Source organism: Peromyscus maniculatus, chromosome 13 (assembly GCF_049852395.1).
Source record: "Peromyscus maniculatus bairdii isolate BWxNUB_F1_BW_parent chromosome 13, HU_Pman_BW_mat_3.1, whole genome shotgun sequence".
NCBI lineage: Eukaryota > Metazoa > Chordata > Mammalia > Rodentia > Cricetidae > Peromyscus > Peromyscus maniculatus.
Window position 1 is genome coordinate 34,667,088 of NC_134864.1, and position 16,231 is coordinate 34,683,318.

The 16,231-nt window shown below is 35.9% G+C and overlaps 1 protein-coding gene across 2 annotated transcripts in view; it reads left to right on the forward strand.

The window, feature by feature from the left end:
- Cul3 (cullin 3) overlaps positions 1-16,231 on the forward strand; it is an 81,016-nt gene that overhangs the window by 47,219 nt on the left and 17,566 nt on the right. For both annotated transcript variants that reach the window (XM_076549973.1, XM_042260045.2), the window contains 5 exons: positions 9,482-9,642; positions 10,823-10,937; positions 12,670-12,898; positions 15,154-15,299; positions 16,046-16,222. In XM_076549973.1, the coding sequence (XP_076406088.1) occupies positions 9,482-9,642; positions 10,823-10,937; positions 12,670-12,898; positions 15,154-15,299; positions 16,046-16,222 (828 nt within the window). The remainder of the gene's footprint in view (positions 1-9,481; positions 9,643-10,822; positions 10,938-12,669; positions 12,899-15,153; positions 15,300-16,045; positions 16,223-16,231) is intronic.

Here is a 16,231-nt window from a genome sequence, read left to right on the forward strand (position 1 = left end):
GAAGCGGTTAAGAGTTTGTAACCACTTTAGCTAAATTTTAGCTTTTTATTTTGTTGGGTTTTTGTTTTGGTTTGTTTTAGATGTGTGTGTGTGTGTGTGTGTGTGTGTGTGTGTGTGTGTGTGTGTGTGTGTGTGTGTGTGTGTGTGTGTGTTTCAGTTGCCTGCATGTATGCATTTGTGCCTACTGCCCTTGGAGATCAGAAGAGGGCATGAGGTCGCCTGTAACTGGAGTTAGAGTTTGTTGTTATGGGTGCTTAGGCCTTCTGTTATAAGCAAGGACACTTATGTGCTGAGCTTTCATTCCAGCTTCACATTCATTGTGTCCTTGTGTATAGCTTTTAAAATAGTTTGGGGTTGTAGGAAGTTTCACTTTCAGCTTGGATTATCTAAAAAACTGAGTGGGAAACAATTAGAAATTCTTTTGATGCAGAATCTCATGTAATCCAGGTTGACCTGAAACACACTGTGTGACAGAAGATGACCGTGAATGTCTGATCCTCTTGTCTCCACCTCCTGGGTTCTGGAATTGCAAGAGTGTACCATCATGCCTGTGATAGTGAGGAGGAAACCTAAGGTTTAACTGCTTGGTAGGCAGGTACTCTACCAACTGAGCTACATTCCTAACCATATTTGAGTGTTTTATAGAGTAATATTATAACAGTTTAGTTATTTGTGTTAACTATTAACATTTGGCTTACTTTTTTCTGTATACTATGGAAATAAGGGAGACTTTCATTTATAAATACCATGCCCTATATAACATTTAACATCTTAAAGATGTATTAAGGCAGAGGTGAGGAAGATGAAACAACACATATGGGATTAGGGAGTATATACAGGAATTAGTGGGAAGACAAAAATACATTATGTGCTCAGAAACCATGGCTATTTATCCCAACAAATACATTCTGTTGATCTTTGAAAAAAGTGTAGATAGAATCTTCCAAAGACTTTGTCTTTATCCTCCAAGGAACAGAAAGAATTGGGCTCACATGGATCACAGTAACCTTCCCTTACACTTTGTCTGGACCTCACTAGAGTATTCAGAACTGATTTTTGTATTATATTTATAACTTTTCTAAAATTTCAACACATTTTGATCATGTTTTTACTCCTCCCAGATCTACCCACTGACTCTCTCTCACTTAAAAGAAAAATCAAATAGAAATAAACCCAATAAGACAAATAACGAAGAAAAACGTGCAAAAAACCCTGGAGTATATTTTGTGTTGGCCAACTATTCCTGGGCATGGGGCCTTCCCCTGGAGTGTGGTTGATATAAGTGATAAGTGACACTCCATTGGAAAAAACTGGTTTCCCTCTTCCTGGCAGAATATCAGTTGTAAATAGCTTTGCTAAGGATGGAACTTTGTGTGCCCTTCCCAGTTCAGTTCATTACTGGGATTTTGTCTGGTTTGAAACTGTGTGTGGGACTTGCGCTTATAGCACAGATTGCTTGATAAAATACGTGGAATAAAGCTTACTTTGGAGTGGAGTGCTGCCAATTTTTGTGGGAAGTTTGAAGCAGAGAGAAAATGCTTAATGATGAGTTAAGAGATGCTTGGTGTTAGTTCCTACCTTGTCATTAATTTATTATTATTATTATTAATTATTTAACCCTCTGTGTGAGCCTGCTTTTCCTTATCTATGAACCAGATTTATTGTATAAGGGACCTGGTGTTTTCTGGGAGCCAGAGAATTCTTAGTGCATGGTTGGAATTCCTGGATCCTCTCCTAGAAATAGGCATGTATGTGTTTATGTACCACACAAAACTTGCTTTTATTTTCATGGCAGGGGGCATGAAGCCATCTGTAGAATATAGTAAGAATGTGTTGGTTAGATCATTAAAATTTTAGGGTTCTTTCAGCTCTAAGGCTTGGAACTATTTTAATACTGAAAGTGAACAGCAAGATATATCTGGAGGGAGGAGAAAAGGAAGGAAACAGGCAGCATAGGTAGATTGGTATTAATTAAGTGGATCACAGTTTCTTTAGGTAGCAAACTTGTATGACAACACTTTCACTGTATGGGGCCAGGCACTAATTTTAAGCACTTTATGGTTTAGTCTTCATAATGTATGGTTTAATCACTGTTTTTAGATATAGAATTAAAAGTAGTTAAGCAATAAAAATAAAATACTTGCCTGAGTATATGACAGTAAATATCTCTTATTACATAGCTCTCTATCCTTTACTTTATTATACTTGGATAGTAAGTTGAATAATATTGTCTCCATTTTGTGGGTAAAGAAATTTAAGGTATAGTAATTAAGAGTTGGGGTTAGAGGGATTGATTTAGCAAGAATATTTAGTTATATCCAGGGTATTGTGTGAAATTATTTTAAGGTGTGTTACTTTTGTTTATGTTGCATTTGTTTAACTCTATGAAGCTGTGCTATTTTTGTCTGTCTAAAACACCTAATGGTCTAATAAAGAACTTAATGGCCAATAGCAAGGTAGCAAAGGGATAGGCAGGGCTGGGAGGCAGAGAAAATATATAGAAGGAGAAATCTGGGAGGAAAGAAAAAAGAAATAACCAGAGAATGAGGAGGATTCCAGGGGCCAGCCGCCCAGCTACACAGCAAGCCACAGATTAAGATAAGATCTACAGAAGAGAATGGGAAAAGCCTTGGGGCATAAAGTAGATGAAATAATTTAAGGAAAGCTGGCAGTAAACAAGCCAAGCTAAAGCCGAGCATTTATAATTAAGAATAAGCTTCCATGAGTGATTTGAGAGCTGGGTGGAAGAGTAAAAAAAAAAAAAAAAAAAAACAACCAACAACAGCAGAGTAGTGAGCTGATTCCCATTCTTTTATTCTGTGCTTGTGGTCTTAACCACTTTGCTATGCCACCTTAGAATGTTATAGTCAGTCATACAAATCATCTCTGTCTGGTAGAATGTGAACTAACATTCTCCTTTGTGTTGTGATTCAGCAATGACTGGCTCTGTTTTCATGCTTCTCTTCAGTTTAAAACATTTAATTCTGGTTTCACATACCTAACTTGGGAATGACTAGAGGTATGAAAACATTGGAAATTATTTTCTTGCTTTTTACGTTGAAAGTGATAGTAAAAATCTCCCTGAAGAAGTCACTTTCTAAGATCAGTTATGAGCACTTCATGGGAATACTTAAGCTCTGAAACCATTGGCACATTGGCAGTTATGCTGTCGTTTATTGACACATCATAAGCCTGTGTTGTCGGATGCTGCTGTTAGCTCTTTGGTTAGCGCATCTGCGTGGCAAACTTCCATTTTCTTTCCTGCTTTCTATTTGAAGTGTATCATTTGTACCATGTAGTAGCATGCTTTCTAACCCCTTTTCACTTAGTTTCTTTTCCCATTGCTGTAATAAATTACTTTGGCAAAAGCAACTTGAGGAAGGTTTACTTTAGCTTGCAGTTGAAGGCACACTGTGGCAGGAAGTCCAGGGAGCAGAGGAGCTTGAAGCAGGTGGTCACTTAACATCCATAGTCGAGAGAGAGAGAGAGAGAGAGAGAGAGAGAGAGAGAGAGAGAGAGAGAGAGAGAGAGAGAGATATGAGTGGGAAGTGGATGTGGCTGCTCAGTTTCCTTCCTGTTTGCACAGTTTAGGATCCTCAATGAACTTGATCCCAACAGGAATGGCCAGAGGCCTATTTCCCAGGTGATTCTAGATTCTGTCAAGTTGACAGGTAGCACTGACCACCACAGCCATAGGACAGCATTTGATCTTAATTTTAAATATTTTCTATTCATTTACACTTAAAGTAATTATTGATATATTTCATATTTTATATTGGTTTTTTATTGATTTTTTGGCCTTGTTTTAGACTCATTTAGCTAAGATTTATATGGTCAGTTGTTAATTTAGTGGTTACTAGAGCAGTTAGCGCATCCTTGTCACATTAAGTTTTTGGTTTTTTGAAGCCACTTTTTTTAGTCAGATAAGGGTTTTAGAACACCGACTTCTTGGGTTGTGTCGCGCCACCACCCACTTATTCTCCCCCCCCCCCCCATAAATAGTATCCAGACAGTGGTGTCCGAGTTACTTGTTTTGTGTTGGGGGAGGGCAGCGTTAATTGAGTGCTAGTACTACTGTATGTTAAAAACTGAAGGCTGTGATACCTTCTTCTAGAGAAAATTTAATTTTGTTTTAGTAGGCTGATAAAATAGATGTCAAAATGTTCTAGTGGAAACTACTTGAAAGAATTATTAGTGTTGACCTGTTTTTAAGTTGGTCCATCTCCTCCCCCCCCCCCCCCCCCATAGCTCTCTATACAGTGACTGTAGCCCCTTTGAGATCTCAGCTGAAAGCCCGAGATTTGTTCTGTTGTGTTTGGATGTTTTATTTTGGTTTGGTTTGTTTTTTTGTCTGTCAGTAACTGCCCAAGACCTGCATGGCTTAGTTCTGAAACCTGACTGGGGCCAAGAGGGAATGCAGAAAGGACACAGACACGGATGTAGAAAAGCTGAGACAGGATATGGGCTTTGTGCTCTCTAATGGAGACCCAGCAGCAGCAGCCACCCAGATACGGAGCACTTTGATTTTATGTGTCTGAGAGGAGAGGGCAGGTTGATAGTACATAGCTGAGTCGGGAGGCGCGTGGTTTAGCTCATCTCATTTGGCTAAGGGAGAAGTCTGGGCTGTAGTTGTCCCAGATCAGGAAGCTGTGGACGATTGTTACACTGTCAACTTCCACACTTGAACCAGAGGAAGGTGTTGTCAATTCCCGTGGGTCTGAAGTACTGGTGACTTGACATGGCTGTGCTTGTGTCAGCAGCAGCACACATTCCAGTAACCATCTCCTGATTGACCGAGTTTGGTTCTTTCTTTCCTCTTCAGAACCCTTGTCTGTTTGATAGCCAGCCCCCATAATCTAACCTGTGACATTGTGCCTGACCTCTCGGGATACTAAGTGACAGTAAGTGTGTTAGTGCTAGTATGTAGTGCTGCTCTGACTGTACTTGCTTTTCCTGGTCCCAAAAGTCCAAGTTGCCATGGTGATTATAAACACCACTGGGGTTGGTGTGTGGGTGGGTGGGTAGTGATGGTGGTGGTGGTTTGTTTGGATTTTTAAGATGGCAATTCCTGTAGAATTCTTCTTGCAAAACTGGAACTCTTAACCCGTTACTAACCTCCCCAGTCTCCAATTCTAATCTTTGTTTGCATCAATGAATTTGATTACTGTGGTACCCTCTGTAAATGAATCAATACAGAATTTGTTCTTTTTCACTTAGCACCTGCTCCTCCATGGTATAAAATATGTCGTTCTCTTTTTAAGTCTAAATAATAATTCTATCCACTCATTAATAGTCATTTTTTAATTGGAAGTTGCTGCTGTGAACATTGGAATACACATACCCCTCCAGGACCCTGCTTTCTATACCTAGTAGCGTGTGTACCTAGAAGTACAACTGCTCTGTCATAGGCGAACTCTGATTTTAATTTTGACAATAATTGATGCTGTTTTTTATTGTATCCTGACCACCACTTACTATCTGTTATTTACTTGTTGTTCTTGTTCTGTTTGAGTTTTTATTTGTTGGTTGAGGTGGGGGGGGGGCAGAATTTCCATGTATCCCTGGCTTTCCTAGAACTCCCAAGCTGGCCTCAAACTCAGAGATCTACCTGCCTCTGCATCCTGAGTGTTGGGATTCAAAGTATACCACTACACCTGGCTTAGTTTTTATTTTAATAGTGGGTTTTAATTTTAAGGCTAAGTGGTAGCTTTGGCAGTTCTTTCTATTGTTGTCAATATTACATATTGTTGTTATTTGAGGTAGATGTTATGGATAAGGAAACAGATATGAAGATAATATTTAAGTGGCAGAAATAGGACAGATGAATAGAAATTTACTTTATGCTTGGGTTTTGGGGTTGGTTTGTTTGTTTGTTTTGCCTGCAAGGATGTCTGTGCCTCACATTTGTCCTGTGCTTGCCAAAACCAGAAGAGGGCATCAAATCCCCGAGAGTGCCCAGGTGTGGAGTTAGAGACCACTCCTAGCCACCATGTGGGTACTGGGACTTGAATCTGGATCCTCTGGAAGAGCAGCTAGTTCCCTTAACCACTGAGCCTTCGCTCCAGCCCCTGACCAGTGTTCCTAACCACTGAATTATGTCACTTGAATACATGTCTTCTGAACTCACACGGGTCTAATAGAGATTATTTCCTAGTGATATTTTTTTTTCTTCTGCTCATAGATTATAAAATTTCACAGTGGAGAACAGTACATTTTAGTATGAATTGGTATAATTTATATAGCTTTACACAAACCTGGTTTTCATTTATCTTATATTTTGGTAGATAATTCCTGAGTGAAAATTACAGAATTTTTTTAATAACTAGAATGTTATTTATTTTAAAGTATTTACATCCTTGTGAAAGATTTTTGAGCTCACTTTGCAGTGGTTGAAACCATGACCGAGTTTAAGGCATCCAAGTCTCCACACCAGGTTTTTTAGTAATGCTGTACCCTATGCTTTTCTTCTAAGTTTATCAGTAGGTAGTGCTGTGTATTCACACAGTAAGTGTGGAGCTTACCACTTTACACCTTACCTGATTCCCTTTGTACAAAATGAAATACTTGGTTCATTTTGTAAACTATGAGCTAAAATTAGAATTTTTCTGACTCTGTAGAAGAACCTTTTTTTGTGCTCTGACTTTTTACTATTTCTGTCTTCACCAAGTTAGGCCTTTTTAACCTCTACTTCATGGCTTGAAAGGAACCTTATTTGAAAATACTTTTATATTACTTTTTATTAGACACGATTGCCTTATGATTAAGCTTATTTGAGGCTCTTTCAAACATGTTCTGACAGACTAGTTATTCAGTGCTTAGTTTGGGGGTATTTTGTTGTTGGGGGCTTTTTAATAAAAGTGTGAGTTTTAAGTTTTTTAGTGTTTATTTCTTGTTTACTAGCAGGATAAATATTTAATATTTGTAAAGATTTTAATGTTTTTGTTCTTTTCCTATTATAAGAAATGAATGAAAACATTGTTATAGATTCTCAAGTGAGAAATTGAGTTTAATTAACCCACTTGACAGCTTGATTCATCACCTTTCACAGATATTTAGAGCATTATAACTTTGACCATGAGTGAGGTCAGCTGGGAAAGTGTAGGTGAGTAACACATGACTACTCTGGCTCAGGAGGGTATTGATAAGTTGTTAGATTGTAGAACTATTGGTCTTTAAGTAAAGTCAGACATTTCATAAAGACTTCCATGTACAGAAGAACTAAGTTTTCAGACTTGGTATATAACCAACCCAAAGGTGGAACTTAGAATTTGTGTCCTAAATACTCTACTTAATTCTTTCTCTTTCCTTTGGAGCTTTTAAATTTTTATGATATTAATTTATTTTGTCTGTGTGTGGAGGTCAGAGGAAAACTTGGGGGTGTGGGTGTCTCTCTTCCCTACCTGTGTTCTGGGAGTGGAACTCAGTAGGCTTGGCAGCAAGCACCTTTGCCCACGGAGCCATCGCCAAGCCACGCCTTTGGTTTTGTTTGTTTTTGTAAATATGGCTTGCTTTTTTTTTTTTTTTTTTTTTTTTGCATAGCCCTAACTGACCTAGAGCTTGGGATTCTCTTTCCTTAGCCTACTGAGTGCTGGGTTTATGGGTGTATGCCACTCTCCCCTCCCCCAATGTTTTTAATCTTGAAAGCAAACATTGTTTCAAATGAACACTAGATAGGAATAGTAGAAGTGACATTTCCATCTTTTGCACACCGATTTTATGAGTCTGTAGCCACTTACCCTGACTTTTTTGTAGCATTACTTCTACTAATACCATTCCTTGAGTAATAAAACCATTTGGCCCACTTATGGAGGTATTCCTTTACTCTCTTTAGGTTAGCTTTCTCAAAAACTACTTTGGCATGTATATTTTGGCACTTTTAGACATGGTTTTGTATTCTGAGTTTGATCTTTTATATCGTAGTAAACAGGTGTCTTGGTGCATTTGAGCCATCAGGAGGAAAAGGATACATTTTGCTAAAATGTAGATGCTTTAATATCTGTGGATAAAACGAAATACTTATCTGTTGGAAATAAGTACCCACTAGGCCTTGATTAGACATTGGAGGAAGGAATTTGGCATGAAAATCACTCGGTTAAAGCTGTCGATAGACTGCATCTCTCTACCCAACTCCCACAGTAGTGCTTTCTTAAAAATTGCTAGCCAGTCTTTATAGTTGTTTTTACAAAGGTCTGAAAAACTATCCTTTCTAAGATACTATATTAAAAATGCTGTGTTTACAAGTTGGTTTATGAAGTGACCTATGAGCAAAGTAAGTAGCAAGATCTGACTCCTTGCCCAGTTCTGTGAAAGGCCAGGTATGAGATGGTACCCAAGTTTTGATTCCTCCTTTTACCCCCATGGTCTGCCTCCCAAGCCTGGGAAGGTTTGTGTCTACTATAGACTGATAGGGCAAGGAGTAACACCTGGGAGAAAACTATAAATAGATTTAAAATGGGGTTTATCTCTATGCTGATAAAATGCACATTCCTTTATGAAACTTTCAAATACTTTTCAGCATATTTTATATTTAAAATACCTGAATTTTGGATTTTGAAAGGCAAGCTAAAAGCAGACAATTTTGTTTGCACTCTTTGCAGTAGATGGTTACTAATGTTGGGCTTAAACATAATTGCTCTTTGGTCTAATCCTGAGATTACAACATTTAAAACTAGTCCTTAATGTATTATCTCTTGGGGATGACTTTTTAAGTCTTGGCCCCGTTTAAAATTAGTAAAGAGTCTTTTTAAATTAACGGAAACATCTGCAAAAATATAGAAATCTTGCAGGGATTTAAATGATTAGAACTACATTATTTACTGTATTACATAAAATCAACAATATAGTAACAAAAGGAGATTCCTATTGGGGTAAGTTGTGAAAATGCTCTTCACCTTCAGGTTGAATTTCTTCTCAGTGCTAATAAGCAGTAAACAAAGCACTTGGCATTTCCACTCAGCAAATATTTCAGTGTATCTTACCTTACTGTCTACCCTTTTACACTAAGATCTTGTGAACTAGTTTAATACATGTATGCCTTTGATAAGTGTTACAAATTGCAGACTTTGTCTTACTTGATGGTAATTAGCCATACATGTCAAGCATTTGCCATAAATGAATATTACTAATTTTATATAGCTACACTTAAGTTTCTGGTATGATTTTTATACTTTCATTGGCTCTCTGGTGGTGTGTCTTATAATAATTGTTTAATGTTTCATAGGCTTATAATGTAGCTGAAACAAACACACACAAAAAAACTTGTTACAATTACCAGGACTTCCCATTTTATCCATTTTAGGTGTATAGTAGACAAAAATTATTTTAAATTTGTTTTATTAACCATGGTAAATTGGAAAGATTTAATTTTACATAACTTGAGAAGACTAGAAATTCTGAAATGCTTAAAATAATTTTTATTATAGGTTATGAGTATTTTATATGTGCATCACTTTTGATTAATATTATTTTGTTTTAACTGCAGGACCGTGTATATGTACAACAAAATAATGTAGAAAATGTCTACAATTTGGGATTAATAATTTTTCGAGATCAAGTTGTACGTTATGGGTGTATTAGGGATCATCTTCGGCAAACTTTGTTGGATATGATTGCCAGAGAGCGGAAAGGAGAAGTTGTAGACAGGTATACATACCATTTATCCTTTTGGTTTTGGCTTTTTAGTGTTTATATCTTAAGAACTGATTGGTGTAATAATTTCATTAACAATTAAAAACTTCAATGTTTAGTATTTACTAAAACCTTCAAAGACTTTCACTGTTTTCAGTTACCCAGAATTTAAGGATAGTTATCTTAAGCTTTTTTATTTTTTAAACTAAATTGGTTTTCCATTTTGGAAGAAACAAACCATCATTTGTTTGTTTTTACTATGTAATAAATTTTTAGTCTCCTAGGTTTTTTTCCTTTTAAGGGCTCTTTTTAAATTATTTTCTCCTTCCTCTTATTTTTTTAATATTTTGTTTTCTTTGCATTCCTGGGATTTGAACCTAGGACCTTGCTTATGCCAATGTTGCATCTATAGCCTACCCCATCGTATTTTAGTAGCAGGGTCTCACTATGAACATAGACCAATGTTGGCACTCCTGAACACAGGTGTTTCCTTTCCAGTCTCCCCAAAAGCCTAAAATATAGGTATATATACCATTGTGCCTTGGTGGACTTTTGTCTAACTTTGACTCTTTTTCTTTCTTTTTTCTTTTTTCTTTTTTTTTGGTAGAAAAATATTGAATGTACCCTAAAATATCCCAGAACCACTTCCATGTCTTACCTATCACTTTTCTTGACGTGACAGGACCATTTTTTTGATATTGTTGCTGGAGTGGTTTGGAACATGTGTGATTCCTTCTCTCTTTGGTTTCAGAGGAGCAGTGAGCTAGCAGAGTTCTTACTGATTGAACTTGGTGTTTAATCAGGATGGTCCTAAAGTCATTTAGTAAAAAATGTTGTATTTCTTTGGTTTTAGCATAGGTTGTCCTGCTGTCTAGCTTACTCTACCTTACTTGTGTACCTTTTCCTCTCCAGTCATATCCCATTAAATTACCTCTGTATTTTTTAAGTAAATAAAAATTTTCTTAAGCATACTTTCTTTAAAATTTTTGTATGTCAGGGTAAGGATGACTTGATAAAGAGCTTCATAGTCAAGATGGGCTTTTTGATTAAAATTATTCCATATCCATTCTTAAGGAGTTTCCTATGGACAACTGGTCACTTTGATAAAAGCTAAATGTTATAAAGGTATTTCTATTAAATTTTTGTATATTTTACATGTCTTTAATATATCAATTAATGAAATTTCTTTTGACAGAGGAGCAATAAGAAATGCTTGCCAGATGTTAATGATTTTAGGCCTTGAAGGAAGATCAGTCTATGAGGAAGATTTTGAGGCTCCTTTTTTGGAAATGTCTGCAGAATTTTTTCAGGTAATCAATGATTGTATAGATAAATACACTTTTATGATGATCATAACATCATTCAATGTAGTTAACCAACCTGAACATTTTAACCTGTTTTGGCTAGAACCCATTGGAGAGAGGATGATACAACACACAGACGCGCGCGCATAACACGCACGCACGCACGCTCACGCACACCAAAAAAACTCTTTAGAACCCCTACTTTATGTTCCTACACACTATTGAGCTGCTCATTGATTTAATAATCAAAAAGTTTCCACTTTAAAATTTTATGTTTAAAAAACTTAAGCTTAGAAGTAAGTACCCTTAAGATTTTATTGCATTTATTTAATTACAGTAAATTCACAGACACATATCACTAATGAAATCTCTCTATATGCTTTTCTATCAGTTATCAATATAATAAATATTTAGCAATGTGTGTGATTCCATACGGCATATTTGCCTAACTTAAAGGTTACTGATTAAGATTTTAAAGCTGACTTCAAGAAAGTAAAATGATTAAAATTTGAATGCTACCCCAAACCAATTAAATTCTAAAAGCAAGGCTATATTAGATCAAATTAATAATGAAATATAATAACACTGAGTGCTGACAAATAAATGTAAAAAGAGCTATCATATTGATTAATCAGGCATTCTTCCCTTACACAGCAACTGTATTTTACAGAGAAATGTAATGGTGCTCAAATAGACATCTTACTACAATACTGAGTTTTTACTTTGATAATACGCTTTAAAAATAAGTCAGTAGGAAATTACTATTATCTTAGAAAAGTTCAGTAATTCATTCATAAGAGTCATTAGATGTGTATTAAATTAGAGCTTGATAATTTACCTATACACAAACAAAAAACGGAGTTGCTGCCTTTTTTCTAATTGGTTTGTAGTTAGCATTAGAAAAGACTTTGGCCACATTAAAGAGCCTGGGTCATGCTTTACAAGTTTATACTCTTGGAAGCAATGCTTATTTTTAAATAATGTATCAGGTGGTTTTAGTGCTAATTTTTTCATCTCCAAAATATGCTGCAACGAGCTTATGTGTGTATAACAAGTGTACTTAGACACATGCACACGGTGATAAATGGAGATGGTCTTGCCAGGATTTCTGTTTAGTGTAAGTGTTCTTAGGGCTAGACTAAAGACTAAAACTACTTTTGCTAGGTCGAGAATGTTAGTACATTTTTGTATAGCATATATCAACATGTCTTATTATGCAATTCTTTGATATATTGATTAATGTTACTATCAGGTACATTAAAATTTTATTGGGATGATACTAGTAATTCTGAAAGCAGTAAGGCTAGTGTTTGATAGACAAGATTAATAGTTATTTAAATGCTCTTTTTTCACATTGCATATATGTGTACTTTAAGGTTGGGAGTGGAGTGGCAGGAGAACTTCAGTAACAATGATCTGTCAGCAAAGCATATGACGAACGCAGTGAATCTTTCTAGTTACAGTTTGCAATAATAATGGAAGAAGTTCCCCTGCTGACTTGGGTCAGATGCTTAAATTTGTATGTAGTACATTAGCAGATCTTTAAAACACTGCTTACAGGTAATATATTAATGTTTTATGTAAATAAATGCTTTAAATTTAGACTTAATCTGTAGTAAGAAATTGCATGAACTATATTTAGCTGTTATACTGCTTAGTATGTTTTATTGTAATGCTATAGAAACCCTGTTAGAATAGAAACATTTTTCTATTGTGCTTTTAAAATTCTTAATTGCAGATGGAAAGCCAGAAATTTTTAGCAGAAAACAGTGCTTCGGTATATATAAAGAAAGTAGAGGCTAGAATTAATGAGGAAATAGAGCGGGTGATGCACTGCCTTGACAAATCCACAGAAGAGCCGATTGTGAAGGTGGTTGAAAGGGAACTCATTTCCAAGCACATGAAGACAATTGTAGAAATGGAGAATTCTGGGCTAGTGCATATGTTGAAAAATGGAAAGACAGAAGGTAAGTGCTATCAATTAAAGATAAATCTACCCTATTAGTAATTTTTAACTCTAACTTACAAATGTCAGTTTTCAAAAGGCTATGCTTTATAATAATAATTTTTCCCAGTTAGCACTAGGCTAGAATTAATGATAGAGCTTTACATTGTATTATATATGAAAATGTTAACATATTTCTAGTGAATTCAGTGGGTTTCCCATGCTTTTTACATTTTGTTTCCTCATTTCATTTTCACTAGTGCAAAAGATTAAGAAGTTTAATGGTTAACCATAGGCCAGTGGCTTCCTCCTTGTATGCTTTCTTAAATTTCTGTTAGTGTGAGTGCTCTCTAGTGTCACATACATCTTACAAAGTTGTTGTGTCTGTGTCCATCTGTCTGCCTTCCTGTGTCTGTGTTTGAGAATATTTAGAAAAACTAGTAGACAAGTTAAAAAAAAGTTAGCTTTTTTTTTTTTTTTTTTAAGATAATGCATTAACTACAGCAGTCATTGTTAACTTTAATTTACTGTATTTGCGCTTGAAAGGTTATGTAAATGATTGGTGTTCTTTAAGAGAAATTCTTGGTTTCTGGTCCTTTTACATGACAATGGTGATTTTTTTTCAATAGTCATTGTTTTCCTGCTTCCTTGATTGAAAAAAAAATCTTAGTATTCTAACTGCTTACTATTAGTAAAAGGACTGTCTATTTGTATGAGCCAGATAAGGAATGAAAAAAGTTTTGTTTGCTTTTTAAAAACAGAATTATCAAGACAAGACCCAGAAGGGGCCGGCAGGTTTTAGATAAATCTCTAATGGAATCCTTGGCTTATACTTCAGTTATAGTTTTAACTATGTGGTAGATTTTAAATATATTACACACACACACACACACACAAAGTTAACTGGTTTTTATTAACAAGGGTGCCTTTTTTTAAATGGAACTGTTCCTTGTTTTGTTTTTTTCAGAAAACAAGTTTTCTGGTTTATTTGCTGTGTCTTCTAAAATACAGTACTCTTAGATACTTGTCTAAATCAGATGATAACCTTTTTCAAAAACAGTTTTACTGCATTTATTTGTTGTGTGCATTATTTACATGCATAGAAGTCAAGAGAACAACTTGTGGAAGTTGGTTATGCCATCATGTGAGCCCTGGGAATTGAATTCAGGTCATCAGGCTTGACAGGGCTTTTAACTCCTGAGCCATCTCACAGGCTCCTAACAAGCATCTTGCAAAAGAATAGAAAACAGATATTTCAGGTTTATATGCTGCTACCTTGAAAAAGTAACCACTGGCAGTGATACCAAAGGAAAGAGCCTAGCTGTTTGTATAAACAATTACATTTATGGAAATTGAGCTTAGGGGCTGGAAGGTGTTTGAAATCACTAGACATGCTTGAATGACAATAATTCTGTAAGTTTCATGGAGACATGTGTTGTGAATATGTAAGCTATACCCATTATTGTAGCTGGAGGGCTTCTCTCCAGGTTCCACCAAGCCCCGCAGTCCCACAATCCACGTATAAAATAATCACTCAGACGCTTATATTACTTATAAACTGTATGGCCGTGGCAGGCTTTTTGCTAACTGTTCTTGTATCTTAAATTAACCCATTTCTATAAATCTAGACCTTGCCACGTTGCTGGTGGCTTACTGGTGTCATTACATGTTGCTTGTACTGGTGGTGGCTACAGTGTCTCTCCCTCTACCTTCCTGTTCTTTCTTTTCTCCTCTCTGTTAGTCCCGCCTATACTTCCTGCCTAGCCACTGGCCAATCAGTGTTTTATTTATTGACCAATCAGAGTAATTTGATATATAGACCATCCCATCCCCCAGCACATTATGGCAAGCACTCTGAATAGCAGAATAGCTACTTTAGTTCTTAATGTTGTTAGCAGGTAACTAGCTACCTGTGATTCTGAATTAGATTTTTAAATTGTCTTTAACTTCCCTGCCACTAGAAGCTTAATCAAAGAATGTGTTGATTGTGGTGGGCCTTGTTGATGAGCAATTGTTATTCAGACACAATTTCATCATTAATTTTCACAAATCAGAAAGTGAAAGTCTAGTTTGCTTAATGTGAATAAAAAATAAATGTAAATTGGTGCTTTCATCACATCTAGTCAAGCGCTGTATCTCACAAATTGTTGGAGCTTTCAGCTAACGTCTGATTTTTATTTGTCATGTGGACAGTGATAATCGATAACCTTTCTTGAACAGATTCACGGTTTTACCTTAATGTTGAATGTAACAAGTCTGTCTGTTTTCTAATTCCAGACCTTGCTTGCATGTACAAATTATTTAGTCGTGTGCCAAATGGTTTGAAGACAATGTGTGAATGTATGAGTTCTTACTTGAGGGAACAAGGAAAAGCCCTTGTTTCTGAGGAAGGAGAAGGGAAGAACCCTGTTGACTATATCCAGGTAGATAAAAGTTTTACATTCCCAATAAGCATTTTGCAAGTACTTTATGGATCACTTTTACTAAGTATATGTGTTATATACCTGAGCTGAGTATTTTAAGATGTGAGTTACATGTGTCAGGGAGCTGGACTCAGCTGTTGTTTGTTGTTGATTTTAGTAACCTAGTCAAGATTTGTTTAATCTCAATAAAAAAAAAAAAACTGTATTTTTTTGTGTGTTAGTATTTAAATACAGGAAAACCCAAGTTGTGCTTTAAATGCTTTAATCTCAAAATGTTTTTAAGCAGTACTTTGACTAAATCTAAGGTGTTGTTTTAATATGAATAATCAGTGTTTTTGTGTGTGTGTTTTTTTAACTCTGTATTCTCTTTGGCTTACCCCATTTCGTCCAGACAAGGGGGTAAGGAGAAGCAGTAGCAAGGTTTTTTTTTTTTTTTTGTTTTAAAATGTTTATATTTCATTTATTTGTATGTAGTTGAGGTGGCAGTGGATGCACACACATGCATGCCTTATATAGACATCAGAGGACAGAGTCATTTCTCTCCTCCGGTCCTGTGGGGCTGACAAGTACATTTATCTGCTGATCCATCTTTGGGTCCTTTTTGATTTTTGATCTATTACACATAAGTAATACACATAAGGTAGAATGCTTACCATGACTAACATGTGAGCTTATACACAAATTCTGAACACATAATTGCCAACAAAGTTAAGGTATTTTACTTATAATTGTTTTTATTTTGTAAGGGTTTATTGGACCTGAAGAGTAGGTTTGACCGCTTCCTCCAAGAGTCCTTCAATAATGACCGGCTCTTTAAACAGACTATTGCTGGGGACTTTGAGTATTTTCTAAACCTCAACTCCAGGTCTCCTGAATACCTCTCATTATTTATTGATGATAAGCTGAAAAAAGGAGTCAAAGGGGTAAGTAGT